At 43.3% G+C, this 26,905-nt stretch overlaps 4 protein-coding genes across 9 annotated transcripts; 1 reads left to right on the forward strand and 3 right to left on the reverse strand.

Annotated features, from left to right (window-relative positions):
* Positions 1-1,136: 1,136 nt before the first annotated feature.
* Ia-2 (tyrosine phosphatase IA-2) lies at positions 1,137-14,267 on the reverse strand. Of its 3 annotated transcripts, none has more exons than XM_076818807.1 (17): positions 13,859-14,267; positions 12,306-12,415; positions 9,056-9,109; positions 8,911-8,971; positions 7,969-8,100; positions 7,812-7,893; positions 6,940-7,726; positions 6,713-6,871; positions 6,264-6,310; positions 6,037-6,195; positions 5,841-5,967; positions 5,705-5,772; positions 5,028-5,411; positions 4,728-4,957; positions 3,672-4,034; positions 3,528-3,581; positions 1,137-3,445 (listed from the first exon to the last, which is right to left on the reverse strand). In XM_076818807.1, the coding sequence occupies exons 1-17, from the start codon at positions 14,107-14,109 to the stop codon at positions 3,178-3,180; spliced, it is 3,336 nt and encodes a 1,111-aa protein (XP_076674922.1). In that variant the 5' UTR covers positions 14,110-14,267; the 3' UTR covers positions 1,137-3,177. The 3 variants fall into 3 exon arrangements, with proteins under 3 accessions (XP_076674922.1, XP_076674923.1, XP_076674921.1); XM_076818808.1 differs by having other exon boundaries at positions 6,713-6,868; positions 13,859-14,266; XM_076818806.1 differs by having other exon boundaries at positions 3,672-4,036; positions 4,736-4,957; positions 6,928-7,726; positions 13,859-14,266.
* Sdhb (Succinate dehydrogenase, subunit B (iron-sulfur)) lies at positions 14,214-20,087 on the forward strand. 3 transcript variants are annotated; one of them, XM_076818853.1, is made up of 6 exons: positions 14,214-14,288; positions 18,425-18,555; positions 18,624-18,767; positions 18,854-19,049; positions 19,367-19,591; positions 19,657-20,087. In XM_076818853.1, the coding sequence occupies exons 1-6, from the start codon at positions 14,229-14,231 to the stop codon at positions 19,747-19,749; spliced, it is 849 nt and encodes a 282-aa protein (XP_076674968.1). In that variant the 5' UTR covers positions 14,214-14,228; the 3' UTR covers positions 19,750-20,087. The 3 variants fall into 3 exon arrangements, with proteins under 3 accessions (XP_076674968.1, XP_076674970.1, XP_076674969.1); XM_076818855.1 differs by lacking the exon at positions 14,214-14,288 and adding an exon at positions 17,980-18,128; XM_076818854.1 differs by lacking the exon at positions 14,214-14,288 and adding an exon at positions 17,985-18,143.
* On the reverse strand, positions 15,824-17,416 carry LOC143372560 (coenzyme Q-binding protein COQ10 homolog B, mitochondrial). Of its 2 annotated transcripts, none has more exons than XM_076818860.1 (3): positions 17,103-17,416; positions 16,421-16,546; positions 15,824-16,341 (listed from the first exon to the last, which is right to left on the reverse strand). In XM_076818860.1, the coding sequence occupies exons 1-3, from the start codon at positions 17,108-17,110 to the stop codon at positions 15,897-15,899; spliced, it is 579 nt and encodes a 192-aa protein (XP_076674975.1). In that variant the 5' UTR covers positions 17,111-17,416; the 3' UTR covers positions 15,824-15,896. The 2 variants fall into 2 exon arrangements, with proteins under 2 accessions (XP_076674975.1, XP_076674976.1); XM_076818861.1 differs by lacking the exon at positions 17,103-17,416 and adding an exon at positions 16,657-16,970.
* On the reverse strand, positions 20,061-26,720 carry Nos (Nitric oxide synthase). Its single transcript, XM_076818798.1, has 25 exons — positions 26,168-26,720; positions 25,414-25,550; positions 25,156-25,318; positions 25,002-25,093; positions 24,792-24,933; positions 24,544-24,683; positions 24,294-24,468; positions 24,077-24,178; positions 23,815-24,009; positions 23,642-23,739; positions 23,432-23,576; positions 23,255-23,359; positions 23,118-23,185; positions 22,900-23,043; positions 22,662-22,836; positions 22,460-22,589; positions 22,323-22,401; positions 22,056-22,249; positions 21,812-21,981; positions 21,520-21,730; positions 21,359-21,446; positions 21,155-21,279; positions 20,944-21,089; positions 20,645-20,836; positions 20,061-20,576 (listed from the first exon to the last, which is right to left on the reverse strand). Exons 1-25 carry the CDS (start codon positions 26,273-26,275, stop codon positions 20,469-20,471), a joined length of 3,432 nt encoding a protein of 1,143 aa, XP_076674913.1. The 5' UTR covers positions 26,276-26,720; the 3' UTR covers positions 20,061-20,468.
* Positions 26,721-26,905: the final 185 nt, after the last annotated feature.

The raw sequence follows: 26,905 nt of genomic DNA on the forward strand, positions 1-26,905 counted from the left end.
ACCATAAAACGATTAAGGGGTAATGCCACTGTAGAGCTCGGAAGAGCAGCCTGATTTTGAGATTTATTTATGCGAGAATAGTGAATGGAATACAAAATCTGTTTGAAGGCCTTTATTGTACATGCCTTGAAGTATGATCACAATTTTTTAAAAAAAATTTAAATATAAAATAGCGGCGCCACAGCAACAAACGAAGCTTCTTCTGAAAAACAGTGTTCCGCGGCCGGAAAGATTTGTCCTTCAATTTTTGATCCAGAAGAATGAACCAATAATTTTTTAATTCTGTATAAGATTATCTGGGGAAGTACACGAGGGAATTAAAAAATACTGTTTTTTGTAACGCTGCGTGGCAGCGTTGCATTTTATATTTAATTTTTTTTTTAAAATTGTGATCATACTTCAAGGTATGTACAACAAAGGCCTTCAAACAGATTTTGTATTCTATTCACTATACTCGCATAAAAAATTCTCAAAATCAGGCTGCCTTTCTGGGCTCTACAGTGGCATTACCCCTTAATATGAGCGGTTAGTCCAAACGATATTAAAATACAATTCTCTTTCTGTTGTTGCTGCACAAAGGCATTGGATTGTAAGTCACTGCTATCATAACATTCTTTTATGTCATGCATCTACAACGATGTTTGTATGTAACACAGCTCGAACAATTTCCTATAAAAGACCTTACTTTTAGTACTACGCTAGCCTTGGACTTTCCGAGGATGAAATAAAAGCAAGGCAGAATCAGTGTTCCCGCCATAGAACTGTGCACAGTGAAAGGAAAGACACACCAGACGGTAGTTTCATCGATATAGTTTGCTAGTTGAAATGCAAAGTGATATCTGTTCGTTGCTTACAAGCCTTACCATTTTTTCAGGATTCTGGGATCCATTGTTCCCTGATACATTTACATCCACTTTCCAAGGCGACTGATCCGAAGCATGTTAACATGCATTCCGTGTATAAGTATTCGAATCGTATAAGTATTGATTGCTAAGTATGTATGATATCTTTATATTGCTGCATTGTAACATTGCATAATAATTTTGCATAATGTCCAAAATGCTCCTATAGATGCGTAAGATTTACAATAGAGTAAAGAGGAAATAAATACTAAGGCACAAAACACATGCTGCGCATTGTTGATTTGAACATAGAGTGATTTATTATATTATAACACATATAGTATTACATTTTGAGTAACATAGTATAGATTTATATAACTATATTATTTCATCTTATATAGACGCATTCCTTTGCATAAAAATATAGAATCTGTTATATGAATGTGTGCTAACAAAGGCTAATGAAACTTATCTTTTGGTCAAGCAAACTTTCACGTTCTGTTCACAGTATGTCGTTTGTATTTAATTTATAACACGCTGGCGAATTGTAATATAGAAATTGTAAATTATCAACTAATATCCATAACTTCTCTGTATTTAGATGTGCCAATTACAGAACTTTCCAGAACGGAAGTAATATTGGAAATAAACTTCTTGGTATTGTGTTCTAATTCGTTTACCACAACTGATTCACTCGTCTAATTCGATTTATGGTTTCCCGTCCAGAATGAAAGTTTGATTCCTAATTTAGATAGAAACGAGGGGCAAAAATGCAAGTCACGAAGAAGAAAATATTATTCAACTGTAATCGTACTGCACAACGAGAGGAAATAAACCTTTAACGCAGCCTACTGATCCTGTGGGAGGCTGGATCTACAGGATCAACAGCGCTGCAACTTTAACGTAACGACAGCATTTCTATTTATCATTTGTCATATCGATGATACTTTGTCTAAACATGTATTTTTTACATACCGCTTAACATCATTATCACGATATGATGAATTGAACATTTCATTCGGGGACTGTTCATTGACACTTCCATTTGATATTAGAACATTAAGTTTATGTTACGTGGTCATACTATAATTCATATTTTCACACCGATAAAACATTACTCTTATAATTTTCGACAATGACGATACTTAATTATAAACGCCCGTAACTATTGTGCAGCTCGATCATCCTTTCTCGTACGCGTAGAAAAAAGACTGACAAATACATAGTTCCCGCGGCCTTTCACGTACGATTTTTACATTTAACACCGAATAAAATTTCATTCTGTGGAAGTAACAGTCGTTCCTCGAAAGCCGTATTCTTTAGAATATTTAACAGTAGTATAAAAATTCTGATTTCAATTTCTAAAACTATGATTTCGAAACTTGTCTTTCAAAAATAAAAGCTTCTTTCCCGTTTTATCTATCGAGTGGTTCGTTTCGCAAAGGAGTAAGAAATCGGTGAGAAACAAGCGGACATAACAGTCTAATGGAATACATAATTCAAAAGATTCTCAATTAATCCCGTTTGAACATCGGCGTTCCGCACGCTTAATAGAATTGACTGAGTAGATAGGACTATGTTAATTACTTTGCAATATATTTTAATATTCTGTTTAAAGCTGTCGTAAAGCACGTTCGTGAGGTCATTCATGAGAGGAAGCAACGTAATTTCAATTTCACTTAAACGCTAGCTTCGTGAAGTGAAGGAAGGAAGAAGCTACATAAAGACTGAGCTACATAATCGGTGGTAGGCGCTGATCCTGGTAGCAAAATAACTTTGGAACTTGATAACATCGATTACTACAAAGATCGCTTTAAAAGGCGATTCTATAAGAATACATAGTACAAATGAACCTATTATCAGCCAGCGTTTAGAATCCCAACAGCTGCATAGCTCAGTCTTTCGAATCCATGTGCTTGTACCCGATCATTCAAGTAGGCCGTAGTAAAATGAGATACGTAATAAATATTACAGATTGCTCCTGCACCCTAGAATAACTGTCCAGCAATGTAATTTATACGTATCATTTGTGTATCATCGCGTAGGACGAGTGTGTTAGTAGAATTCCAGAATGAAACTTATACACGCGAGAATTCAACGCTCTCGAGTAAAGCGCAGTTGAAGCAAAGCTTTGTAATCCGTTTGCGCGGTTTCACAACACGTCGAAAGTATTTTGTAGTGGAAACTTATAGGGAACGAAAGGTGAAAATTCATTCTAGATTTCGTAGATATGATTATAATCGACTAGAAATATTTGGCCATGTTTCTTCTTTCAATAGATTGTAATTAATACTTTGCCTTAGCTCGCCGCCCACTGCAATCTGGAGTCTTGATTTTACTGGCCTTCCTTCGTCGAAGTGGTGGGTCCCGTGGGAGGAGATTTCTCGGCAGAGGGTGCGGGTAAAGCCTTGACGATAGCGTGTACTTCTTCCGCGACGGCCATCAGGACGAACTTAAATTGTTGCTTTGTCGCTACCATGTCGGGCCTTTGATCTCTTATGTGTTCTAGAGTAGAGGCGATATCGATTTCCTTGGCTCCTTTCATCATACGGTTCAAGACCATGTCGATTAAACAGTATGTACCAGTACGACCGGCACCATCGCTGCAAACAAGTTATTACATTTCATTACGGTTGACTTCTACCTGGCACAAAAGGTGATGATTTAAATAGAAAGCTTACTTACCTGCAGTGAACGACTATGGGGCACGATCTGCCTTTGTACGACTTGTTGATTTTTCTGAAACGATAAGTAACGAGCTTTCAACATCAAGCTTGCGGTTTAAGGCGTAAGAGCGGATACGAAATGTTTAAATCAAAGGATGCGTACCTGCGGAATTCCAGGAGAGACTTGGTAGAGTAGGGTACACCGTTTTCCGGCCAGGATAAGAAATGGAATTGCGTGACGGTTCGAGTTTCGCCGGTACGAAGATTCTTGAGGTAGAATGAGCGCACCAAGTAGTCGTCGCACCAGAAGTGCTCGGACACAAGGTGCACCTCGTACGTGTGGTACGTTTCGGAGCCCTCTTCCGGCCAGTAGCGATGGCACATGGCTACACCCTCCTCGGTGAGTCTAGTTAACATCACAATCACGACACTGCCCTGCTCCCAAACGAGTTGCCAGAAATCCGCTGTTGTATGTGGTAGGGGCCCTTGGGTGGCGATATAAGCTGGATTCCGAGGATCGTGATCCGTCTAAGGAAGAAAAGAACCATTGGACACTGTCGCCTCATCGTCATTCTTTGTTCCTTTAAAAGCAAGCCACGCGGCTTGTCAAGGTGCACAGAAAGCGCATTTGCTAATTTGTGAGTTCCTCTATGATTCTTGAACACTTGCAAAAGAATTAGAAACCTGTTTCTACCAGGTCTTGCAATCGAAGCCATTTCGCACGATCAGAGCTATTGCGTACACCAGTGCACACTAGGCGCGATACTTTAGACTGCCAATTTGCATATTGCGTGTTCTAAAATGTGGGCGTAACTTCCGGGGCGAATTCGTTACGCAGAGATCGTAGAATAAAGCTCAGCGTACTGGCTCGCCTTACACGAGGCAATATTTATATTATATTTCTCTGCGTCGAATCTATTTGCCAAGTTACACCCGCATTCCATAATATCCTCTCTGCGTGTGCCTCAATTGTCATGCTTCGATTCGCAATAACGGAAGAATGTCTACCGAAAGCGTTATCAAAAGGAAGCATTGCCGCATTGTCAAACTGTTCGAGGGTGCTCGTAAATGCAAATGGTACAAGTTCTACATGCTCGTCGCGTGACTTACCGACTTCTATTTTCAGTTCCGTTTCAATGAATTTACAGTGAAAACGAGGTATACATATTATTGTAGTCGGCATTAGTGTGTTCGGAAGTAATTACTAGTATTCAGATAGTTACTTACAATAGTGGAGGCGTTAATATAGTCGGAGTTCTTGGCGTTAGCGAGGTCGTTCAGAATCACCCTGGAATGATCGTAGGGAATCGCCATGCCGGGGCGATTGCAGTTAGCATTCGCCTCGCTTTCGGCGGCTTCGGTGGAGCAAGGATCCGCTTTGTACGCGCACAACACCGTCCATTCTTGATCTAATCGGTCCTTGTTTTTTATATGATCCTCCATGTAGCTCTAGAATATTTGCCCTAAATAATATCCGTATGCAACAGAGATCGTTCATAAGAATAGTGTATCAACGTACGAGAACCATCTGCCCCGTTGATATGTCCATGTTCACTAGAGCTGACTCGTCTCCCCACGACGACGTGCTGGAGCGATTCGATGGCAGATTACTAGATTCGCTTTCCCGGCTCAAGCTAGTGATGCGGGGTGACTCTGGCTTGTCCGTTGGCTGTTTCGCCTGCATTCTCGCTCTGCACAGATCTTGGTAGTCCTTGGAAGCTTCTGGATCAGGCGTGGCCAGCCCTGCCAGCTTAGCTCTAGACTTAGCGTGACGTCGAGCGATCAGCAACGTCACTGCTGCTGCTGCGCCAGCAGCTGCACCCCCCGCGGCCACCACTGCACCAAACAGGCTTGAACTCATCTCCGGCTCCCTGGCAACCTCCAGCGTGGCAGGTAATTTAGCCTTCGAACAAGATAGCGCGGTTAATCTCTATTCGGTGGAGCAGTCTGAACAGATACTTTAAATACACTGCTCAAAGCAATTCTTGTATAGGGTTGGATAGAATACTACGTTCGCTTAATGGTATTTCTACTGAGTGCCTAGCTTATGTAGAGTGTAGAGCTTCCAAAGCGTAGGGTACCTTATCGAGTCATGATATTAGCTAAGTAGACGATCCTCTAATTGTTTTGGGCAGTGTATGTTGCAACTTAAATGTCTTTGTAGTTTCATGCTTTAAGTATGGTTTTAAGATGAACCTTGTCACCTATGCCTGCACGGACCACCTCTGCGCCCAGGGTTTCCTGTAACTTGCCTCGTATATCATCTAAGACCGAAATATAATCGACAAATTAATGATTATCGTCCATATGTACGCAGAGCGCTCGCACACACCTATTTTGTCAACGACGTCGGTAGCATTGTAATTCTTATTATTTCTGACTACTTTGAAAGTCACTTCCGCTCTGCCGACTCGGATGTCTGTCAACGATCCCGGTGTTAGCCCCAGCAATTTTCCCACCTGTAGATTCAACGAGCTGCTTTTATCTGCGCCTCTGTGTAGGTGCTTCGAAGGAGAGTTTTACTGTACCTCTTTGACAACGTGCTCGCCCTCGGACCACGTATGGAAGGCCTGCTGGAACTCCACGTACACGTGATCCAAGTCCACATTGTTATACGACTTTGGATCCTCCGGTTCGTGTCCAGTCGCCACTTCCTTCTTCACTAACGGTGCTAGTAACACCTCGTTCTACAAGGTAGCATTCAAGCGATCACATTATCCAATCATTTATTTCACTTTCTACCATTCTTACTCACATCTCGCTCAGGCTTGATCGAGTCCGATTCATTTTCATCCTCCAGAGCTGTAAAGATATTTGTTCGTATTTAGAGGAATACAAATGTTATCGGCGCACCGGTTCGGTCTATTTTTAAGAGATTAAATAAAAGCAACTGTGTGCAAATTTTAAGATTAATAATTCTTTTAAGTTTTAAAAATTCTTTACGGTCGAAATTCGCAATCATTTTATTTAGAGGAATACATCAAGTAACGATTGAAAATTCTTTCGAGTACTATTGACCCACGGCCCGCATTTGGTCTTCCAGCTACTAATCTGCGGCCCGCAATTGTTTCAAACTCGAATCAAATTTCACCCCATAAATTAAAATTCTTTGATTAGTATATTTAAGTATTTAATATTGCGGCCCGCGTAGAGTATTAGGTTTCCACTTTCGGCCCACTGCTCATCACTGCTACAGACACTTACTAGACGCTAATGGAGTTTTAAACGCGTAATTATTCGTCGAAAAAGGGGGGCCTGGTTTCTTCACGTCCAAACGTTCCCTCCTCTTAAAACCCGCCACTTCTCGCCTCCACAGAAGTTCATTCAAGTCATCGTCCAACAGAGAGTCGTACAGGTTTTCTACTAATCAGATTCAGCTTTACATCCTCAATACTCACGAACAAGTTACTATCAGTTACCTAATATATTACCGTCCGTATCTCCGTTAGATTTGTCATCGGCAGCCTGCACGAGACCACCTTCAGTGTACATGGCGTTCTCCACCGACGGAGTATCCTTCCGAGGCAACTCGCCGTCGTCATTAACGTCCTCGTAGTCCTCGTTTTCATAGTCATCGTTCTTGGAATTACGTTTCACGTTCTCCAATAGAAATTCGTCCGTGCTCGAGAGCTCCGACAATTTCCTTGGGTGCTTGTACTTCCTAGAGAACGCCTTCTCGTACTCCACGTCCAAGTCGTCTCCCCTCTGCTCCTGCTGGGAGTAACGATCCGAAGGTTTGTCATTCACTAAAAACTCCAACTCCTCGACAGGCAGGCTGTCCATGGCGTTCGGATCTCCGCCTTCGGCGAACTTTTCCGACAGCTTCTGCTGGTCCAGAGCATTCTTTAACGACGCGATGGCGTCGTCATTGTAATCCCTGCGGTTGTAGGGCTGTCGCCTGGTCCGGTACAGCCTCTCGTCGATCCCGTCGATGGCCAGGGGCTCGTTCCGCGGCTCGCCTTCGGTGTCATCGTAGTTCTCCTCGCTGGCCAAAGAGTCGTATTCGTTGTAAGAGCTGGGAGCGTACCTCGACCTGTAGAATGTAGAGGCGGGGCCTCTGGGTTGCTCCTTGTAAGGTGACCTTGAGGGCTCGTCCTCGTAAAACGTGCCGCGGAGGTATTGGCTAGGGGTTCCGGGTGGGTAGAACAATTCATTGGCGAACTGGCCGCCAGAATTGCCATTGTTGGGTGTGAATTTCACTATGGCTATAGCGGGCACCTTTGGATAGGAGGGACATCGGTCAATAGGCAGTAGCTTATGGGTTACTGCGGTTATCATCAGTTCTAAGCTCTGGGACGCTTACCCTGGTCTGCTCAATTTCATTGTCGCTCTCTAAACGCACCCGTTGCCTCAGATGCTGGCAGAGCTTGAGGTCGTAATTCTCCCTGAATCAAACAGATAAATCAGATTATTCGTGAAAAGATATCCCTCTAGAAGATCGGACTACGATGTCGTCGTACCCGTGGCGCAAATTGTGTAAAGACGTTTGCATGATGCATTGGGTGTAGGGATGGGTCCATTTGTAGCCATCTGCTTGTAGCCTCTCCAGTTGCAGTCTCAGCAGTTCCAACTCGTCCACGTCGAAGTTGTACCTATCGGAGTAAGAGGAATATTGTAAACCCCCTTTCAGAAATTAATACCTCATCGTGCGTAAAGGGAACGGAGTTGAAAGTCGAGAATTAACTGTACCGATACATGGAAAGTCAATTACAGCCTGTCCGCGCGCAAGTAGCCTTCACTGGGAAGCTTAAATTTAACGGGAACTGTTGTGCTTCGGGGAGTAAAATAACTTTACGCTCTCGATGAATGAGGAAGTAGTACGGCCCGCTTTACGATCAGGCAATAAAACGGAGAAACTGCTCGCCGTGAAGAGTGGCATCGGTTGCGAGTACTTATCATTTTTAGGGCATACTTATACGCGCGACAGTGGAGCGTACAAAGTGTAATTATTTGTAAGTTAATTGCGAAACGTACAAATCGAGCTACTGTTACTAGTAATAGCAATAACAATATTTCGATCTTGGATAATTTTATCGAAATATTCAACTTGGAGTCACAACAGGATTCCCTTACGTTCGTAACTATTAATAGACAGTAGTAAATTGTGAAACGGTGCCGCCAGTCGTTAGCGTCTGATCATATAAGGGCGTTACTACTTGCTAACGCCGTACAATTAAGCGTCGAGCATTCCACTGGCTGAAACCAGGGAAAGTGCAACAGCAGCCTCGGGGGAAGGTGAGCGCGTCTATTTGCCTCGATGCACGTGCCAATAACTCTGCAGGGAGCTGATTTAGTGGCAAACAGCAGGAGGAAATATTTAGAAAAATATTCATTCAGGTGAGACCACTTTTCTTCTTAATAATTGGTACACACTTTGCGAATGGACATTCGCGGATACTCACTGATAGTAATCTTCGTCGTTCAGGTCGATGTAAAGTGGTAAACATCTGCCGAATGCCAGGTCTAAAACGATAGAAAGAGATTTTCATTTCATCCACTTTGCTCGCTCCGAGACATTTTAATTGAGAAAGAGACGTTAGGCGTTACCATTGTAGCAAGTTTCTGTCCGAGGGTTGCAGAGGCTTTTGCTGAAGAGGCACCCTAAGAGTGTAAACGTAAAATATATTTAAAAATCACCCATAGGGAATTGTTCGTGAGAATTAATTAGCAATACTTGTTGCTTTTTTCAATTCCCAAAAAAATTAAGTTTCTTTTCAAGCCTCGCACTAGAAAGGCCCCTTGAAATATTCTCTGTAATCTCAGCCATGGTAAATTCACTTCCTAATGAAAAGTAAATTAGACGCAGGTGTGACTGAAATACTCCTTCCCGATAGAACCAAAGCTTTCACGGTCGCCGGACGATCCCACAAAATCTGGGAGCCTCTTTCCAATTAGCAAATGCGACCTGCGTGCTAATTTTCGAGACGCCCCCGCTCGGATCGGAAATTGAATTTACGTAATGTTGAGTACAGAACGCCCGGCTCTGGTCGTTCGTTTTGTTCGCGACGGATTGACGCAGAGCGTGTCTGCGTCATGATTTTCACGGCCCGATTCTCGCGAGCACGTTTCCCATGGTTGCCTCGCCGAGATCGCAATACGTTCGCTAATTAGAAATAGCGGCCGCTTTCCTACTCCCATTTCCCAGACGCGAGCGTCGCTTAATCCTTAATAAGGGTTGGAAGATCGAGCAACCAGACGGAGGGCTTCGTTTGCGGATGTAGGTGCCACGTGTACACCGCTCATAAATATCCGATCATCCCCTGGGGAACAGATGAAAATCTCTGGTAAAACTCACCCCGTCCGCTCGTTTGAGCAGGGAACGCAGTGGAAAATAATCTTTGCCGTAACCCGCCAATTACCAATATCAACGACCGGTAGGTATGTGCAGAGGGAAGTAGTGGGCGTTCCAAAATTATAACGAGTGGTGCGAGACTTGAGCACCCTGCCGTAGAAATAATTTTGGAATACCTCGCCGAGGTAGCGGCTGGAGTTTAAATTTCCTCTTCTGATAAAATCGAATTACAGTGACAGCAGACGGTGTTTCATTTCCTTAGACCTTCGTCTGCCAGTCGAGCATCCCTGAAACTGTCGCCGCGCGAGCTACGGGCCGCGAGATTTTCTGTTCCCACGAATTCGTGACCCGAGAAAGAAGCGGAAGGAGAGGAGCGAAGGGGCACGGATTAACGAAGAAAGACGAGGCTTCGCGAGAAGAAGGTACCAAGTGTCCTACAGCCGAGGAAGGAAGAGCTGAAGAGACACCTGAATGGGTCAGGGTGGTAGGTGGGAGCGGATCCAGGGCAGGGAGAGTGGAGGCGAGTTTTGCAAAGGCGGTGGCCGCGTGGGATGTACGGCTCGATAATCGTCGAGTGGGTAACGGGTGAATATCGAGCACGCAGAGTTCCACGCCGCCTCTGTCTCTCCGTTCCCCGAAGAAACGTCGAATTTCGAAGGTCGCCGCGCAATAATGGGCGAGTTTAATCTGGACCGTAAGGCCTGGCGGTGTGCCGGGGTGCATGGGTCGCAGGGGCGAGGGTGAAATCCGAGTAACGAGGTGGGACGTCTCATTCTAGGGGCAGACCGATGGCATCGGGGGAAGGCTGATAGGAAATCGATGGCTGACTTTGAATTTTCAATGGACGTATGGGGAAAAGCGATATCGGAGGAACGATTGCCGCTCTACGGGAAATCGCCGCGACGTCTCCTCTCATCTTCCCCATCCACTAGCGGCAGCAAGATTGTCTGGAGCGTGCTGTCGCCTCAATAAAGAACGAGCAAGGAAACCTCTTCAAACTTTCGTTGCTAATATTCGCGATATACAGTTTGCGTAGCCTACTTCTCCGCCCCTGCCACTCGGTTGATTAAGCGAAACTTCAACGGCAAATGGAGTAATCGGCGTTGTTCTACCAGCTGTTACTTCCCACGCGAATGAAAGTTGAACGAATGGAAATTTATATAGAGCTTCCCCGTCGTTTCCCCTTTATGGGGCGATTGGGGGGCAGATCGAACGCTTTTAGATTATCTGCCACTGGGTAACCATGGTGCGCATTTTTCTTGAGGATTATTGGCACGCGATTGTGCAACGATTTTACGATATTTGCCTGGCAACAGGTGATGCTTTGTCGGCCGATGTTTTGGCATTTCAGTGAAAGAGACTCGCGAAATTGTGTGGACACCTATCCTTCACGAATGGAGAATAATCGTCGCGACGCAACGTAAATTTAGACGAATGTTTAGAGTTTAAAGACTTCTTTCTTTGGAGCCATTTGAAGGGATTGGTTTACGCGAGTAACACGCAGACTTTACAACAATTCGAAATCGAAAATCCAGCCCCACAAATTCTTCACAATATCATGGAAAAAATTGTCATTTGTTGGATATTATCTTTGGAGCTTGATGTCACAAAATTTAAACGCCACGTCGTTTAATTTAAAACGAAAATTACAGACTAAGAAACTCGGATGATGACTTTTGCGCCACCTTTTACTAGGCGCTCGGCGAATTTACTTTTACTTATTCCGTGAACGCGTTAATCGATAATTGCGCTTTGCACGCGCGTGCAAAGTAAGGCGAGACAGCTGGTGGAAGCGTGAATAGTCTGCAAGGGAAATTTGCATGCGAAACAAGAACGGTCACGAATTTACTTTCTTCGGAGCAAAGAGTGACAAAGAAATATACCCAGCTTGACTCGAGATTCTCGATATAATTTATTCGTAAAAGAGAGAGCATCTAAATAATAACTACTAGCGTGAATGAAAATGAAATAAATTTAAGCGATATTTCTGGCGAGAGGTATTCTGCGTTTTAACGCCCGGGAGATCAATCCGTCTGCACAATGGTAGCCGATCTTCCCTTTTAAATCCTCGCCGGGGAGGATTTCAGTGAGCGTGACTGGATGAAAAACGTGCTGACCGGAAGGAACGGAGTCCTCGCGGGGGGTGTAAGCCGAGAGGGAACGAAATCGTCTTTAATCGCTCGCGACGGGTCCGAGAGATATGAAATCAGCGAGGAATTTAATTTCTCAGCTCCGCGTTTTCACTTCCACGCAGGCTGGCGCTGCGCTGTAATATCGAGCAGTCGACGACACGGACGAATGGAAGAATTACGTGCCCGGTGTACTCATCTGATATAATTTCATTCGAAGGTGTACCTCAGGTTTTCCTCCATAGAAAATGCCCGACGTTGTTCTTGCAACGTTTCAGTTTTATTAAAAAAAAGGCTTCTTATTCTAGGTTCCAAGGGTATCGGAGGATCCATAAAGGAGCTCCTTTTGTGTCTGCGGCGGAATGATCGTACTCACCGACATCACCGTCGCCCAGAATAACGTGATGGAGGAGGAAGAGCACCAGCAGCTCCGAGCCTCCGCGCCACCACCGTTTACGGCCCATAGATGTTCCTGCAATTGCGTATCTAATTTACGTCTCTTACCGATAAAGCCCATTTCCTTTCGACCCGATCGCAATCACCCGCCTTCGCGCGGAAGAAAGGAAACTAGAGCGGCTTGGGGAGACGCGAGCGAAAAGTCCACGGGCGTCCATGAAAAGTTGTATCGTATGATAGGAATTATTGTTTCTACTTAGTAAACTCTGATTTGTAACGCAAAGTTTATTGTCAACCCCCCGGGGTATTTTCAATTATCGCAGAAGTTTGTTCTTTACGGGCTCGCGAGGAAGATAGAGGCAAGGGAGAGGGGTGAGAGACTTCAAAGGATTGTCTTTGAACGAAGGAAATGATGTTACCCTCTGGTATTTATGTACTTTTAAGTGTAATTAATTTGAGCAAGCTAGTGCCTGCTGTCATTCGAGGATCATCTGCCCAAGTGGGATGTATGTATGCGGTTGAATGTTTACTGCGATAATATTCTTATGTAATCACCCTGTAGTGTACCTTTCGTGCTCGCTAATTGGCTCGTTCCACTGAATTGCGCCGAGACGCAATTACTCGCAGCGACTCGCTTCGTTATTGTAAGATATCGTGACGTATTTGTGACGCGAATTCATAAACATACGCAGCAATAGCTGAAGCATATTCTCATCTAAATGTATTTTAAAATACAATCGCGGGGGTGTCTGTCTCTAAAATTCGAATTCGTGGCGATTAGGAACAAGCTGTTTAAGAGATCCTTTGCATTAAATGACTCGTCACAGTAATTCGGTGGTGCGTCTGCTGTTTCCAGCAAGCTAAACGCTAATTTTACGCGACATCCTCTCGAAAATAACTCGCACGGTTATTCAATCACCCCTCTGGATGGTGCGACGGACACGGGATCCCTTTAAAGGGCGCGGTACAGGGCATCTTTGCGTAACGCCGCAAGCCCCTGGGCTCACGCAACCGTTCGTACGCGTACGTCCAGCCGGCTGACACGCAACAGCGAAACAAGTTACCACCCCTGCATCTGAAAGCTGCTTATCGAAGCCCGACAGTCTGCTACCTAATCCCAACCATTGCAATACGCTCGCAGCTTCCACTAATTACTGCAATTGCTTAGAAACCCCAATAAAACTACACTCTTACCCTTCGAGCACCCCTGATTTCCGATAATTTCATTACTAGCGTGCCCATCAGTGGAAATTAAAAATTGTAAACAGAAAAACAGAGTAACACCCAATTACGTATAATACCTACGCGTTTCCCACTGCAATGCAATCGTGGGGGACGTTAGTTCCCCTTTTGCACGGTAACTGTTCGATTGAGAAACGACCGACCACGTCCACTCGCACAATGGAGATTCGAAGCATCAGGTTGTAGTCACGTTCTCCCTCTTCCCCCACCCCCGGGAACCCTGCGTGGCGCTTCGTGGCGGCGACGGCGGCTCAGAGAGACGGAACTGACGGAAGTGCCGTTCTTGCTTACCTGGGCGTGACGCGTCTTGATACTCTGCGATCCCTCAGTACATCCTGCTCTCGATCGCTCGGGCCCCGAGTGTCTCTAGATCCGCTGGTAGGTAACGATGATCGTTGTCGTTGGAAGGGACGGCACCTTAGACCATTTCCCTCCGTACACGTCCTGTTCGGCTGCAGAAGGGCCACCGACTGAGTAGTCTTCCATCGGGGAACACTGAGGAGGGCATGCGTTGGCTCTGGAATCGATTGCACCGCGCACATGCCGGGTGCCAGGCGACCGAGGATGCGAATAGCGATGGGACCAATACCCTCGTGATACCGAGACCTTGAAAACGTCGCTTCCCCGGGACAGGCTCTGAACTGTAAATCGCCACGCGAAAATGACGATCTGGCTGCAGCTGAGTGGCCTTCCAGGGGTGATAGGAAATCAGGATGTAGTTGTATGTAGTTCTGTGTACTGGTAGGTCTACTGTAGAGATAGTATAGTATGCTGGAAAAAATTGGATATGGTAATGTAGCAGAGCGTGGTATAGCATCTTAATATATAAAGCAAAAAGCTTCTATATGTTTGTGTGTTTGTCTGTCGCCTAAAAACTTTCCAACGATAAACTCTGAGATTACGAAATGTGCCTCAGCTCATTGTGCCTGACTAATCCAGATGAATGTGACCATTTTCACAAAAAAAATTTTTTTTTTATTAAATCAAAATTTAAATTTTGGGTGAAGCCCTCAATGGTAATGAGTGGCGATACTACATTGATAAGTAAGACAGTACAGTTGTGTAGTAATAATATGCGACATAAGGAGTGGGGGATTCAAGGAAAAAGGCACTGGTGGCAAACGTTCTGGGATTACAAATAAATACGCGCGTGTGGTACGAAAATACACTGGCTATAATGTATAGTTCTGTACTAATATGATCAGTGGGAAGACTTTTTGGCGGACAGAATGGAAAATTCCGCGTAGGGACTATAGTTTTCACGGTCATAGGATTCGTGCTATTTTAATGCGTGGCATTGTTTGAACGCGGGAGTTCGCCCTATCGAAATTCACAAGCATGGGATCGATCCCATCGCTAGGGGGAAATGGGAAAGAAGCGGGTAGGGAAAGAAATAATACTACAATCTACTATAATAGAGACACCCAGAGCTCCTCTCGTGACGCCCCACTATCAGTAGGTAGATATTATTCCATACCTTATCTCGAACAGCTTAAGGACACTGATCCCAGGCCTGATTTATAAAGCTTTCTTCTTTTTTCCCTCTTTTTCATTTTTGAAGTAATGTCGATCTACGTCGTGTTCGTAAACCAACGCCTGCGCATTTGTCACTCCATTCTTGCGACGATTATCCTACTCCTCTTTCGAGCACCTGTTGTTCACCAGCTACACATTCCCTTTACAGTAGCCGAGCATCGTGCTCCGCATGGTTTCTTTAATTTGGAAATCTGATGGGAAAGTATTGGCTAAGGTGAAAATAATTATTTTGGCTAAGGTGAAAATAATTATTTTGGCTAAGGTGAAAATAAGGTTATTAATAACCTAGTCATTGCTATTCAACAATTATTTATTGAAATATAAGTTACTGTCAATTTGTGGCTAGTTGATTTACCACACTGTTCCTATATCATCTTTATGCCAAGCCCGCATTGTTGCTACATCGTTTCCTCATATCACAGACGAGGCATAGGACAGGACAGACATTATGTACATCTTATGGGAGTTCGTGTCACACGAACTGAAGTACATACCGACTTCGTGAGAAATCAAATGGTTATAACGCGCACCCTACATTTAAGAACGATATCTCCGGGAACTAAGACAACGCGATCACCGAAGTCGGTAAAATTGTAACCACTAGTAGGATCGCGTTTGAATTCCACTTTGCGTTTTGGGCGTAAGTGGAATTGGCAAACTATATAATAATAATAAGTATGTAGACTTTTCAAATAAAAATGTAGTAATAACGCGGGAATTTTTGTTGGAGTTCTGTTTTATTTACAAATTATTGTTTACAATTTCTAATTATTCGTGCAGTCGATAAAATTTGTCATCTTTCTAATCGTACTGTTTTTATACAAGGTCTGCCATATCTGCGTTTGGCCTCTTGGAGAAAAGCATTTTCCATTTGTCTGACAATTTCGTTAAAAAATAAATTCGATAAATGTGAGTGGATTACTGATTTGAATTCAAATGATAATGAAAAATCGATAACACACGTTCGCGCGTTATTTTTTAACCCTGGACTGAAAAGCCACAACGTGTTCAAATGATTAAACAATTTACCATCTGTGCACTCGGCCTTTACTAAACGTGGTTTTATCGTAGTTACTTTCGAGGTGTAACTTTCATTTATAGGCGGAAATCCTATTACTAAATTGGCTTTCTGGGTGTCGTCGGTTTTGGAAAAAACATGGGACGTTTTACAAAATGGCACGAAATGTTTATAATTTTGCACGTCCGCTACAACATCGTATATCTGGTCCATCGAAAACCTGTGTATAAGAAGAATTTCCAACAATCTCTTCGTGTCTTTATAATAAGAGAACCAATCGTCAACTTTGTAGAACTCACCCTATTAACTTACGACCCTCGTATTCTTTCGTTTTCGAAGTTTCCGCCGTGTACATTCGTTCGATACATTGCTTTTTACGATTACTCTCTTTCTGAAGTATAACACTTTCGAGTAATAAAAAACGCCTGAAAATATCATTATTTCTTTCGATCTAAAGTCCAGTCAAACAATTTTTCAATTCACTATAACTAAATGACTATAATAAGAAATTACGAATGTTTAGTCGGAAACGCACCTTTATGTTTCAGTGAATTTGCAAACTCTTATTCCAATGAATATAATGGGGTAAGAGGTAACGGCATTTGTTCGTAAGATTCAAGAGTTATGATAAAATGAGCAACAAAAAATATAAAGGACTGAAATCATTACTCTTTTCTTTACTCGATGTAGAAAGGCGTAGAGGCATTTACGTGGTTAAAAAACTAAAAATTCGTGCAAGCTAGGTTATACACATTTTCCCTCGTAGTTTTCGCGCCCCTAATTTGTTGTCATTATGATTGATATGCATTTAATCTAACCTACATGCTTCCTCGTTAAGAAACTCCCAAGCTAAATGAATAACACATTCTGTAAAGTGATGTGAAACCACGAAAAGACTAGAAACATAACCTATATGCACATATATAGAGCACTCAACGAACAGCAGATGATTACAGATCCTGATAATATTAAAAACATTACCTATACATGATGGCATATAAACTGGTTACGTTTTAAACTATTCAATATTAATAAAATTTACACGCGTATAAACTATAACTCCAAATACAAATGCATGGCCTTCAAACGCTATCTACTTTCAGACCTGCACTTCATTGTTTTCGCGTTTCCGCACTACTGAGCATTTTTCTCACTCAGAATGGACTTTATAATATTTTTACCCGAGCATGTATAAATACACGCGGAACTGCATCGAAGATAAAACTATGCGGATACATATGTACCCTATGTATATATATGATATAAGCACGTGCGAGCTGCACGGGCTGCAAGTGGATTTAAAAATAATACGACATTCTTATAATTACATATCGAACAGTGATCTGCAACGGGCCTGCCCGAGACATTGGTTTCGCGCACTGAAACAAAGGTTCTGTTCGTTTTTATTAACTAATAAATTATATAACTTTGTCATTCTCCATTCGATTACATTTTTATTAGACGACAGAATTTTGTACTCGATTTAAAAAGAAGAAACAGTAAGATTCGCATTTACATATGCGCAATCCCGTCGGAGAGAATCACAGAGAATAGAATTATCGACGTTCAAGCGAAATTTGACAAATTGTCTCGCGTCCACGTAATTCTACGTCAGTGAGCCAGCCGGCAAGGTTGGTACACCCTCGCGCGCAAGGGTTACATAACACAGGCACCGCAAACGTCTCACCGATTCGATTCATTTTTTTCAAAAATGGCTGGCATCGCACCGCAGACTTGTAGAAATGTGTTTCGACAAGTGAGTACTCGGGGCACGTTATCGTTCGACGATAGAGCAATCCCTTCGCCGTCATATGTTCTTACCATTGTTGCAATGCGTTGTGCAAAAGTTGATAACCAAACCTAACTTCAATGCGCCCCGTTCCTAATGTCAGATCCATTGTTTTCTTCGTTCGGACTGCTAAAATGTACTTTGATAAGCTCCAATTGACTACCAGCGTTAATTATTGTTTTCGTGTAGAATAGTTATTTGTTGGCCCACGCAACAACGTAAGTCCACTGAAAGTAAGCGATTATAATTATATAAGTTGAGTTACTTTACTTGGCAGGGATTTAACGAAAGAATATCTTTCATTCGGCGCGATACTATATATTTCTTTTACTGTTAATAATTTTAGCAGTATTACAATAGCTTTTATACACCGATTGAGTTAGTTACATGGTTGTATCGTGCTACATGTCCGACCTACTTTAGTGTTTTAAAATCAATTTCTTTTCGCGAATGGTTAGCACGTGCCAATTGATCCTTTTTAAAGAAACCTCTATCTGTATAATTGTAAATGTAGGTTAGAGGTCTGCGCACCTCCGCTAGCCAAAATGCTGAGGCCAGGCTAAAGACATTCTCGGTGTACCGATGGAACCCAGACAAGCCCGATGAGAAGCCGTACATGCAAGAATACAAAGTAGATTTGAACACGTAAGTTTAGCTAAGAAATTCTCTATTTCCTTTCACGTCTCTGGAATTTGGAACAAATGGGATTTCAGCTGTGGCCCTATGGTCTTGGACGCGCTGATTAAAATTAAGAATGAGGTGGACCCAACTTTGACTTTCCGTCGGTCTTGCCGTGAAGGCATTTGTGGTTCCTGTGCTATGAACATCGGTGGTACGAACACCTTAGCTTGCATCAGGTATTTAATAAGCATCCTTACTAAATGTTTCCTGTGTCTAAGGTATATTAGATCTAAAACTTAAACTGTATCTACGATTGTTTCAGCAAAATTGATACCAATTTAAGTTCGTCCAGCAAGATCTATCCTTTACCGCATATGTATATAGTGAAGGACTTGGTCCCGGATTTGACTAATTTTTACAACCAATATAAGAGCATACAACCGTGGCTGCAGCGCGGCGATGGTAAAAAAGCTGGATCTCAGCAGTACTTACAAAGCGTTGAAGACCGAAAGAAATTGGTAACTTGCGATACATACGCTGTTGCTATAACGCAGGGCTCTCCAGCGTAGGGGCCCCTCACGCGCTTGCTTCCCCTTCCAATCTTTCTTTCGCGCAGCCTGCCTTCTGTTGTCAAGGAGACCGCGCGACGCTACGAAGGTTGCCATGATGGGCTAGCTTCTTCGCGGTTAGCGTCGCGCGGTATCCGCGTGACAACGCGGACGAGAGTGGGAGAACCCCGAGCTTACGCGTAAGCTACCTTCGAGAGCCCTGCTATAACGAAATGTAACGATTCTCAACTTTGCTAACTGTAGCTTATAATTTGGTCTCGACGTAGGATGGTCTCTATGAATGCATCTTGTGCGCTTGCTGCAGTACCTCCTGCCCGTCGTATTGGTGGAACGGCGATAAGTACTTAGGGCCTGCTGTGCTTATGCAGGCTTACAGATGGATCATTGATTCACGGGACAACAAAGCAGCGGAGCGTCTCGAGAAATTGAGAGACCCGTATTCAGTGTTTCGTTGCCACACTATTATGAATTGCACACGCACTTGTCCAAAGGTAAGTCTCGGAATAATAAGGTATTCACCGTATCGACTTGAAACTAAATATCTCCCTCTAAATAGGGTCTGAATCCTGGGAAGGCAATCGCAGAAATAAAGAAACTGTTAGCTAACATTAGTGAGAAACAGAAACCCGGTCTTGGCGCTACTGCATAAGTAAGTAGAAAAAGAAGTTAGTCAACCATGTGTATTTTTTGCTTCAACGCGGTTACGTATGTATATGTACGTTTTGGCGAATAAAAATGCGTAACCGACCCACTAATAGTATTTGGTGAAACAGCATGTTGGCTGAAACCAAAGAACGTTTTTTATGAAATAAATTATATATATTTCAATTATTTATAACGTCTTTCACTGTAAATAAGTCTCAATACCTTGGTTATAGGCGTGTAGTTGTATTTATATTGGAACAATTTATGTTATGTACATTCATACACGAAAGTGGAACGTAATATGCTAAACCTCGATTAATAAATGCAACGTGATATATTCAATATCTTATACGAAATACTTTATACCTTTACGATAATGTATTATTACTGATATGAAATTGTCGAAAGATTTAATAATTCTCCAATGAGCAAAATTGTATTTCGGATATGTATCTTTGTCTTTCTTTTATACTGGAAACAAATATACGCTACTTTCTCTGATATTTACCAAATGGAATTGATATCCAAGATCATCAAAAATATACGATCGTATTATATAATATTACTAGAGATTCGTGCGTTAGATATGTCAGAGAACAAGTAGTAATACTTTGAATACTACAATTATTGCGCGTAGATTGCAAAGGTTGCATGATATGCATAATCGAACACTATCTACGTATTGTTTAAAACTTTTAAAGATTACGTGTAGCACAACGGGATCTAGGGCTCCGCGGCCATTCTACTTCTTGCCGTTTCCCTCGACCGATTGTGCACCTCCGCCGTTCGCAGCGTTATACCGAATATATCTTCGTGATAACGATTTTCGTCCTGCAAAGAAACAAGTCGCATACACGATTCCAATAAATTATTTCATCACAGACTTGTACGTGACTTACCCGCAGCGACAACATATACGCCTCGACTTGCTTATCCGCCAGTTCGCCGTGAGTCTGTATAATCTGTTTCAAAGTCTGATAAACATTTTCTGCCATCGTGCAATCACCGCAAACGTAAAAATGACCTCCTTCGTACACCAGCATGTTGTAAATTTGTGGAGCTTCTGCTTGAATTAAATCTTGTACGTACGTCTGCGAAGTAAAGATAATTAAGCAAGCAAGTTCGTAAAGATTGTTCCTCAAATGTTTGATGAACGCAAATTTTTATAAGCGAATCAATTGCATTCTAAATGCGAAACCTTTTTTAATCCGGGTTCTCGAGAAAGGGCCAGGAAGACCTTGTCTAAGACTCCGGCTTTTACCATTTCTTCTTTCTCTTGCCTGTAGAGATCCAAGTTCCTTTGACGGCAACCAAAGAACTGCCAGACCTTCCCGTACTCGAGCTCTATAAAATTTCAATTCCGTATTTTTCTTTATTAAGACTATAGCGTTAAATGAAACGTATGGTACCTGGATGAGACTTCATTTCCGCAAGTCGATGGTGCCAGAAGCCGCGGAAGGGGGCTATTCCTGTACCTGGCCCAACAAGTATCATAGGGGCTTCTGGTTCAGGCGGCATATAAAAATTAGGCGCACTGGATATAGAAAAGGACAATATATCTCGCGTACAATGCAACACGAAACAATACAAATAGATGGTACGCGTGGACTTGCCTGCGTACAAACACGTAGAGAGGTTCTCCGTCCGATATCTCGCGCAGATAATTAGAGCAAACTCCATAGTGAACTGGTCCAGAACCACCTGACACATTTTGTTCGCAAATAACTTGGTCCCTGATCAAACTGTACTACAGAGAAGTGTTGAAACCGAGTACCTTGCGTTTTGTATTGTACAACCGCGACAGTGAGATGTATTTGTCCCTGGTGTACGTCGGGGGACGAAGAGATACTGTAGAATCTCGGTTGCAAAGGGGTCAAATGAAGCAGTAGCAACGGCGCAAAAGGCTTCACAGATGGGAACTCATCTAGTACTTCCACCAGGTTGGGAAACTTCCAATGTCTCCAGTCTTCATAGGCTGCCGGATCCTATATTAGAAACCAAGTTGCTTAATATTTTTTACAACCTTGAAGATCTATTCGCTTACTGAGTAGTAGCAGGACATTTACAGAAGCTAGAAGATTAAGTTGTGTCTGCTCCTTTGAATTGGTAGCTACTGCAGCGAAGTATCTGAGAAGGTTCGGTGTCGGCGGTGTTGTGATATCTAAGAATCTGGTTAGTAGCATTCTCACGGAATTAGGCAAATACCTATCATGAGCCACCCACGTCTTTAAAATACCTATTTAACAATTTAAAACAATCAGAATCACCAAGGAATAGCAATTTGGTATTTCTAATGCTATTCGTGCAAACCATTAGGCGTATGAGACTGCTTCTGCATTTGCAGTTCGATCGGTATGTCTGGGTCAAAAGGAGTCTCCAGTCGTTTCAGAATTCCTTCTACGAGTTCTGGCCTGTTGCACGCGAAAACCCCCAGATGATCGCCAGGCTTGTACGATATCTCTATGCTCGCTATATCGTCCAACTCCAGAAGTAAAGTGGTCCCGCTGTGAAACGGGAAGTACGGATTCAAAATTTATTACAGAGTTATAAAATTATCGATCGATCGTGTATAATCACCTCATCGGGTCACCACTCAAGTTCGTCTTTCGAAACATGTTACAAGTAGTTACATTCCTATTGTGGCACTTGCTCAGTGCTGAAATAATGTTGGTTACAATTCGATGAGTAACTAAATGTCGAATAAGCAAGCGTACCTTTTCCAATTGGTTGAGGGTCAGCTTCGACGAAACGAACAGTCGCCGCTGTCAGTGCCTCTGATCCTAATGACAAAGCGACTTCGAGCAAAGTGTCGTCGTCGTCCAGGCAAAAGGTCTCGCAGGCAACCTAGAGCAAAGTTTGTGAAGAATACGAGCTGGTAAGAACATATTGCGCGAACTGTGATAAGGAGATACGAACAGCGAAGGTATCAGCTGCCCATTTCCGGAAAGCTTGTTCCTGGCCACACATCTCATCTCCTTGCGCCAATCGCAACAATCGTTCTCCGCCTAATTCGCCTAGCAAGTTATCCACGTAGCGACCGAATGCACAGAAATTTGGATAGGCTGACGATCCCAGTGCACAGACAGCGAATCTGAACAGAAATTATTGTAGATTTCGATCTTATGCTTACCGGATGATTTTAAGTACTGCGTACCTAACGTTACTCAAGGGCCCAAAAGTGTCTTCCGCTTGGGATTCTGTGGTGGACCCACGAAGCGAATCCAGTCTGTCCAATTTCTTAGAATGACTTACTTCCGACTGGCTATTTGCTTTAATGAAGGATTTCGAAGATGCCAAGCTGTAACCAGAATACGAATGATTAGAAGGCAAATTGCATCGCGATATAAAAACCTGATACGGATGTACTGTCACCTTATCTTATTGCCACTATTAATGTATGTCTCGTTCATCTTCATTGCGTACAAGTTCTGAGCGAAAGCCTGGAAATCAGAAGGCGCGCGTGGAATCATAGTTGAAGTTCGGAGTTAATTTATAGGCGAGATGTTTACCTCGCCATTTTCCGGAGGATCGCCGTTCCCGAAAGTGGACGTTATGACCAACAGTAAAGCTTCATGCTCGATATTGCTGATGTCGTAGTCTGCCATGGAGAGTACCTAGAATCGATAGCTTCAAGTATTTTTCAGACACTATTTCCTCGCAAAGAAGTCTACTAAAGTAACAAATACCTGGGAATGGAAAGCATGTCCCAGTAATTCGCCGAGCTTCTCAGCGTACATCTGCGACGTGCCAGTTTCCGTGGCGAACAACACTGTAGCTTTTATCCTCCTTGACAAGGCTCTTCCGAACAGCTTCGATGTAAATTTCACGGCTCTGGAATTATTCGCAATTCATTTACGAATTTAGTCGTCATACTTTACACTGCTGCCGTGGTTTACCTTGCAATTTGCTTGAAATGAAACTTTCTTCTCGGTTTCTTGGAGGTTGATTTCTTATCCCGACCCTTCTTCCACACGTGTGTCTTCCAAGCAGGGTCCTAGAGTCGTGCAATAAAGTATGTACCACGGCTACGTAATACGCCCGAAGGATAAATTCATCGTTCAATAAAGACCTGGGCATCATACGACGGTTTCAGATGATAAAGAGCCATCTCCTGATGGAACACAGGCGTAGCCGATCCCGATATCGGCGGCACGATCCACAGCCAATCCGCTGGGCAACCGTTCCTCAATCGCATCTCGTTTTCATAATGTTTCATGAAAGATTCCGAGGCAGTATGATGATCTACAATCGTCACATTTTTCATCTGAAAGAGGATATCAATTTATTATTACTGTTCGCGATGAATGCTGAACGGAGAGTAATGTATATACTTGGAAACTGTGCAGCACAGCAAGGTTAGCTTCTATCATGGCTTTATCCTTCCATAAAGAAGTGGACGTTCTCGTGTCGAGTCCCATATGCGTTGCTATCGTCTATAAACAATATTTCATTTTTATTTGCTTCTCAATATGATACTTTACACCAGCTTCTAATAATTCTTTGTTCTATGGACTAAATAAAAGATTACAAACTAGCGCGTAGACATACCTCTAGCAAATTGTACCGCTGAACATCGCACAGGTCTCTTGCTCCGATCTCAGTGCTCATGTACCACCCATTAAATGGCGCAGCTGTGAACTCCAATCCTCCACAATCGAACACCATTCCCGACACAGCGGGGACACCAAACCACTTCAACTCCAGCTTCTCGAACCAATCGTATCTGTTACAAACGAACGATTAACTTTGCAAGTCGATTAACAATCGGATCCTGCGGATAATTAGCAGCGATACCTACGTGGGATGACTGAGGGGCACTTCGAGAACGAGCTCGCTGGGAATGTCGAAGTAATCAGGATCGTGACCGTTTGCTGATAGTACCAACGGCAGTATGTCGAAACGCGTACGTGCACCTTTCCAGCCTAGTTTTATGCATAGCTGTGCGAACGATATCATTATGTATGCATACTTTAGTAAAAACCAACTACGGGACTGAATGCAGTTAACAATGCAGAGCAATCTTAATTAGAAATCACAATTTCTTACCTCTGTGAATTCAACATTAGCTGGATCGCCAACTATGCTACCATCTGGATTTTTATAACCGGCGTAGCCAATCAGTTGCTGATTCCACACTCTGTAGTCGTGCTTCCCGTCGGTGCGTTGCGGGAATATTGTTATAGCTGACCTGGAGATTTAACGCCGAGTAAGCGATAAGAATTTCGCGCTACACCAAGTCTACGAGATCTTTATTACCTAATGTTCCCTTTGTTAGTGCTGTACTTGATGTGGTTGCACAGAGCTTCGAACATGCCGCCGGTCGTGGTGACATAGCGACAGTCAAATACCTGCAAGTATATTCGAAAATTATTAGATTTGGAAATCCTACAGCACCCGCGCGACCACGTACTTGAAGTTTGGACCATTGAATACGACCGATACATCTGGCAGCATTACGCCAGGCCAATTTCGCTCCGAAAACCAACTCCGTTTCGGTCAGCTGATAGGTACTCGTGGCTAGAACCTCCCTTTGCACGTATTCCCAACGCGAACGATGAGCCTCGCTGTTCAACCTATGTTTGAACAAGAAATTTGGGTTTTAGGCGAAGATAATTGGTCTTCTGGTCAAACCCGGTATTTCAATATTTTAGAACTGAGACTTTCATACCTTCTGATGGAAGAAAAGTACTGCTCAAGGAAATCTTTTGCTTGCAGCAGGATTTCTTGTTTCGAACGAGGTTCTGGTCCATGAGTCGGCAGCTGCATAACGCTACCAAGGCACACTTGCTTGGAGCACAGTGTTCTCTGAAAAGACAGATTGCAAATTTATTAGTAAAAAAGAAAGAATACTCCGTTATTTTATCGCTAACGCTTTTAAAAAATTTAAACAACGAAGCAGTCATCCTAGGAAGAATAATTTAAAAAAAAGAGAGAGACAATATTTTCGAGTCTCGTAAATTGGAAATTAACGAACTTATATTCGCCGCAATATTTAAATCCAGCGCCTAATCAAATGTTACGGTACCCTATACTCTAAATCCTCGATGAACCACGCAAATTAAACATTTCACAAAAGCATTTCTATATTAAATGCAAACGATCTTTTCTGATACCCGAATATTCACTTCCTTGTCTTCCCAATTATCCAATGATTTTAAACGGACCATTTCGTACACTCCTATCCGCGCAACTAGTGGGCCAAACTCATACTCGCTCTTCGATAGTATTGACTCGCTCCGTTAGAAATTCGCCCACTCGCAATTCCTTCGAAATCCCACGTCGTTCTCTCGCGCGCACCAATTCTCCGGCGTATCGGCGACCAGTTATCCGGAAGTTGGAAATTTTAAAGGCACGATGACTTAACTAACAGAAAGATAGCGAAACGGGAATGGGAATATATTTTTAAAGGGCAAGTCGCATACCTCGGCATGCCTGGCGTGCAGAGAATCGAAGGCCTCGGTCTTCTGGATGAGGTTCCTCAGTTTCGTTGGTTTCTTCTGGCTGGCTCCTGTCGTCTCGTGCTCCTTCATGTCGACCTGTCGTATTCTCTCGGCTTCAAAACCCGCCCTGTCTCAACTGTCAGCGCTCTGTTCCCACACTGCCACGGTTTTCCTTCGCGAGCCTCCCCACGAGGAGGACAAGGAGGGGGGTGGCTGCGCGATCGGCGAAGGTACCCTGGCGAGCGAGTGACACATGCGCGATAGAGGTGCGCAGACGCTTTACCGCGCCCGCGACTACGTTTCGGCGATCGCTTTCGCGCATCGTAAATCTCTGTTTCGTTCGATAATTCAGTCCGTCACAATCGCTCTGTTTTTACGACAATATATTTTATGACTCCCCTGATTAGCCCATTGAAATCGCGTGGATTATAACTGCATAGTTACTTAACTGAAAATGATCGGTAAATACCTGTAAACCAAGGCTGCAGCCTCCTGACTGAGGGCCTCACCTGCGCAATGGCGATGCGCAGTCGACTTCGCGCGTCGGCTTAAAACGTTTCGCCAACGATTCTAAAGGCGGAACCACACATTTCCATTCGGCAAACTGCTCGCCAAAGTATCTATAGGATTTCGTCGTTTCGACTCGGGATCGGAAACTACAAGCATCCGTGCAAAAGCTCGCGCGAATAGCAAATATTCACTTACATGTTGTCGCTCGCT

Source organism: Andrena cerasifolii, chromosome 8, assembly GCF_050908995.1.
Source record: "Andrena cerasifolii isolate SP2316 chromosome 8, iyAndCera1_principal, whole genome shotgun sequence".
Classification (NCBI taxonomy): Eukaryota; Metazoa; Arthropoda; class Insecta; order Hymenoptera; family Andrenidae; genus Andrena; species Andrena cerasifolii.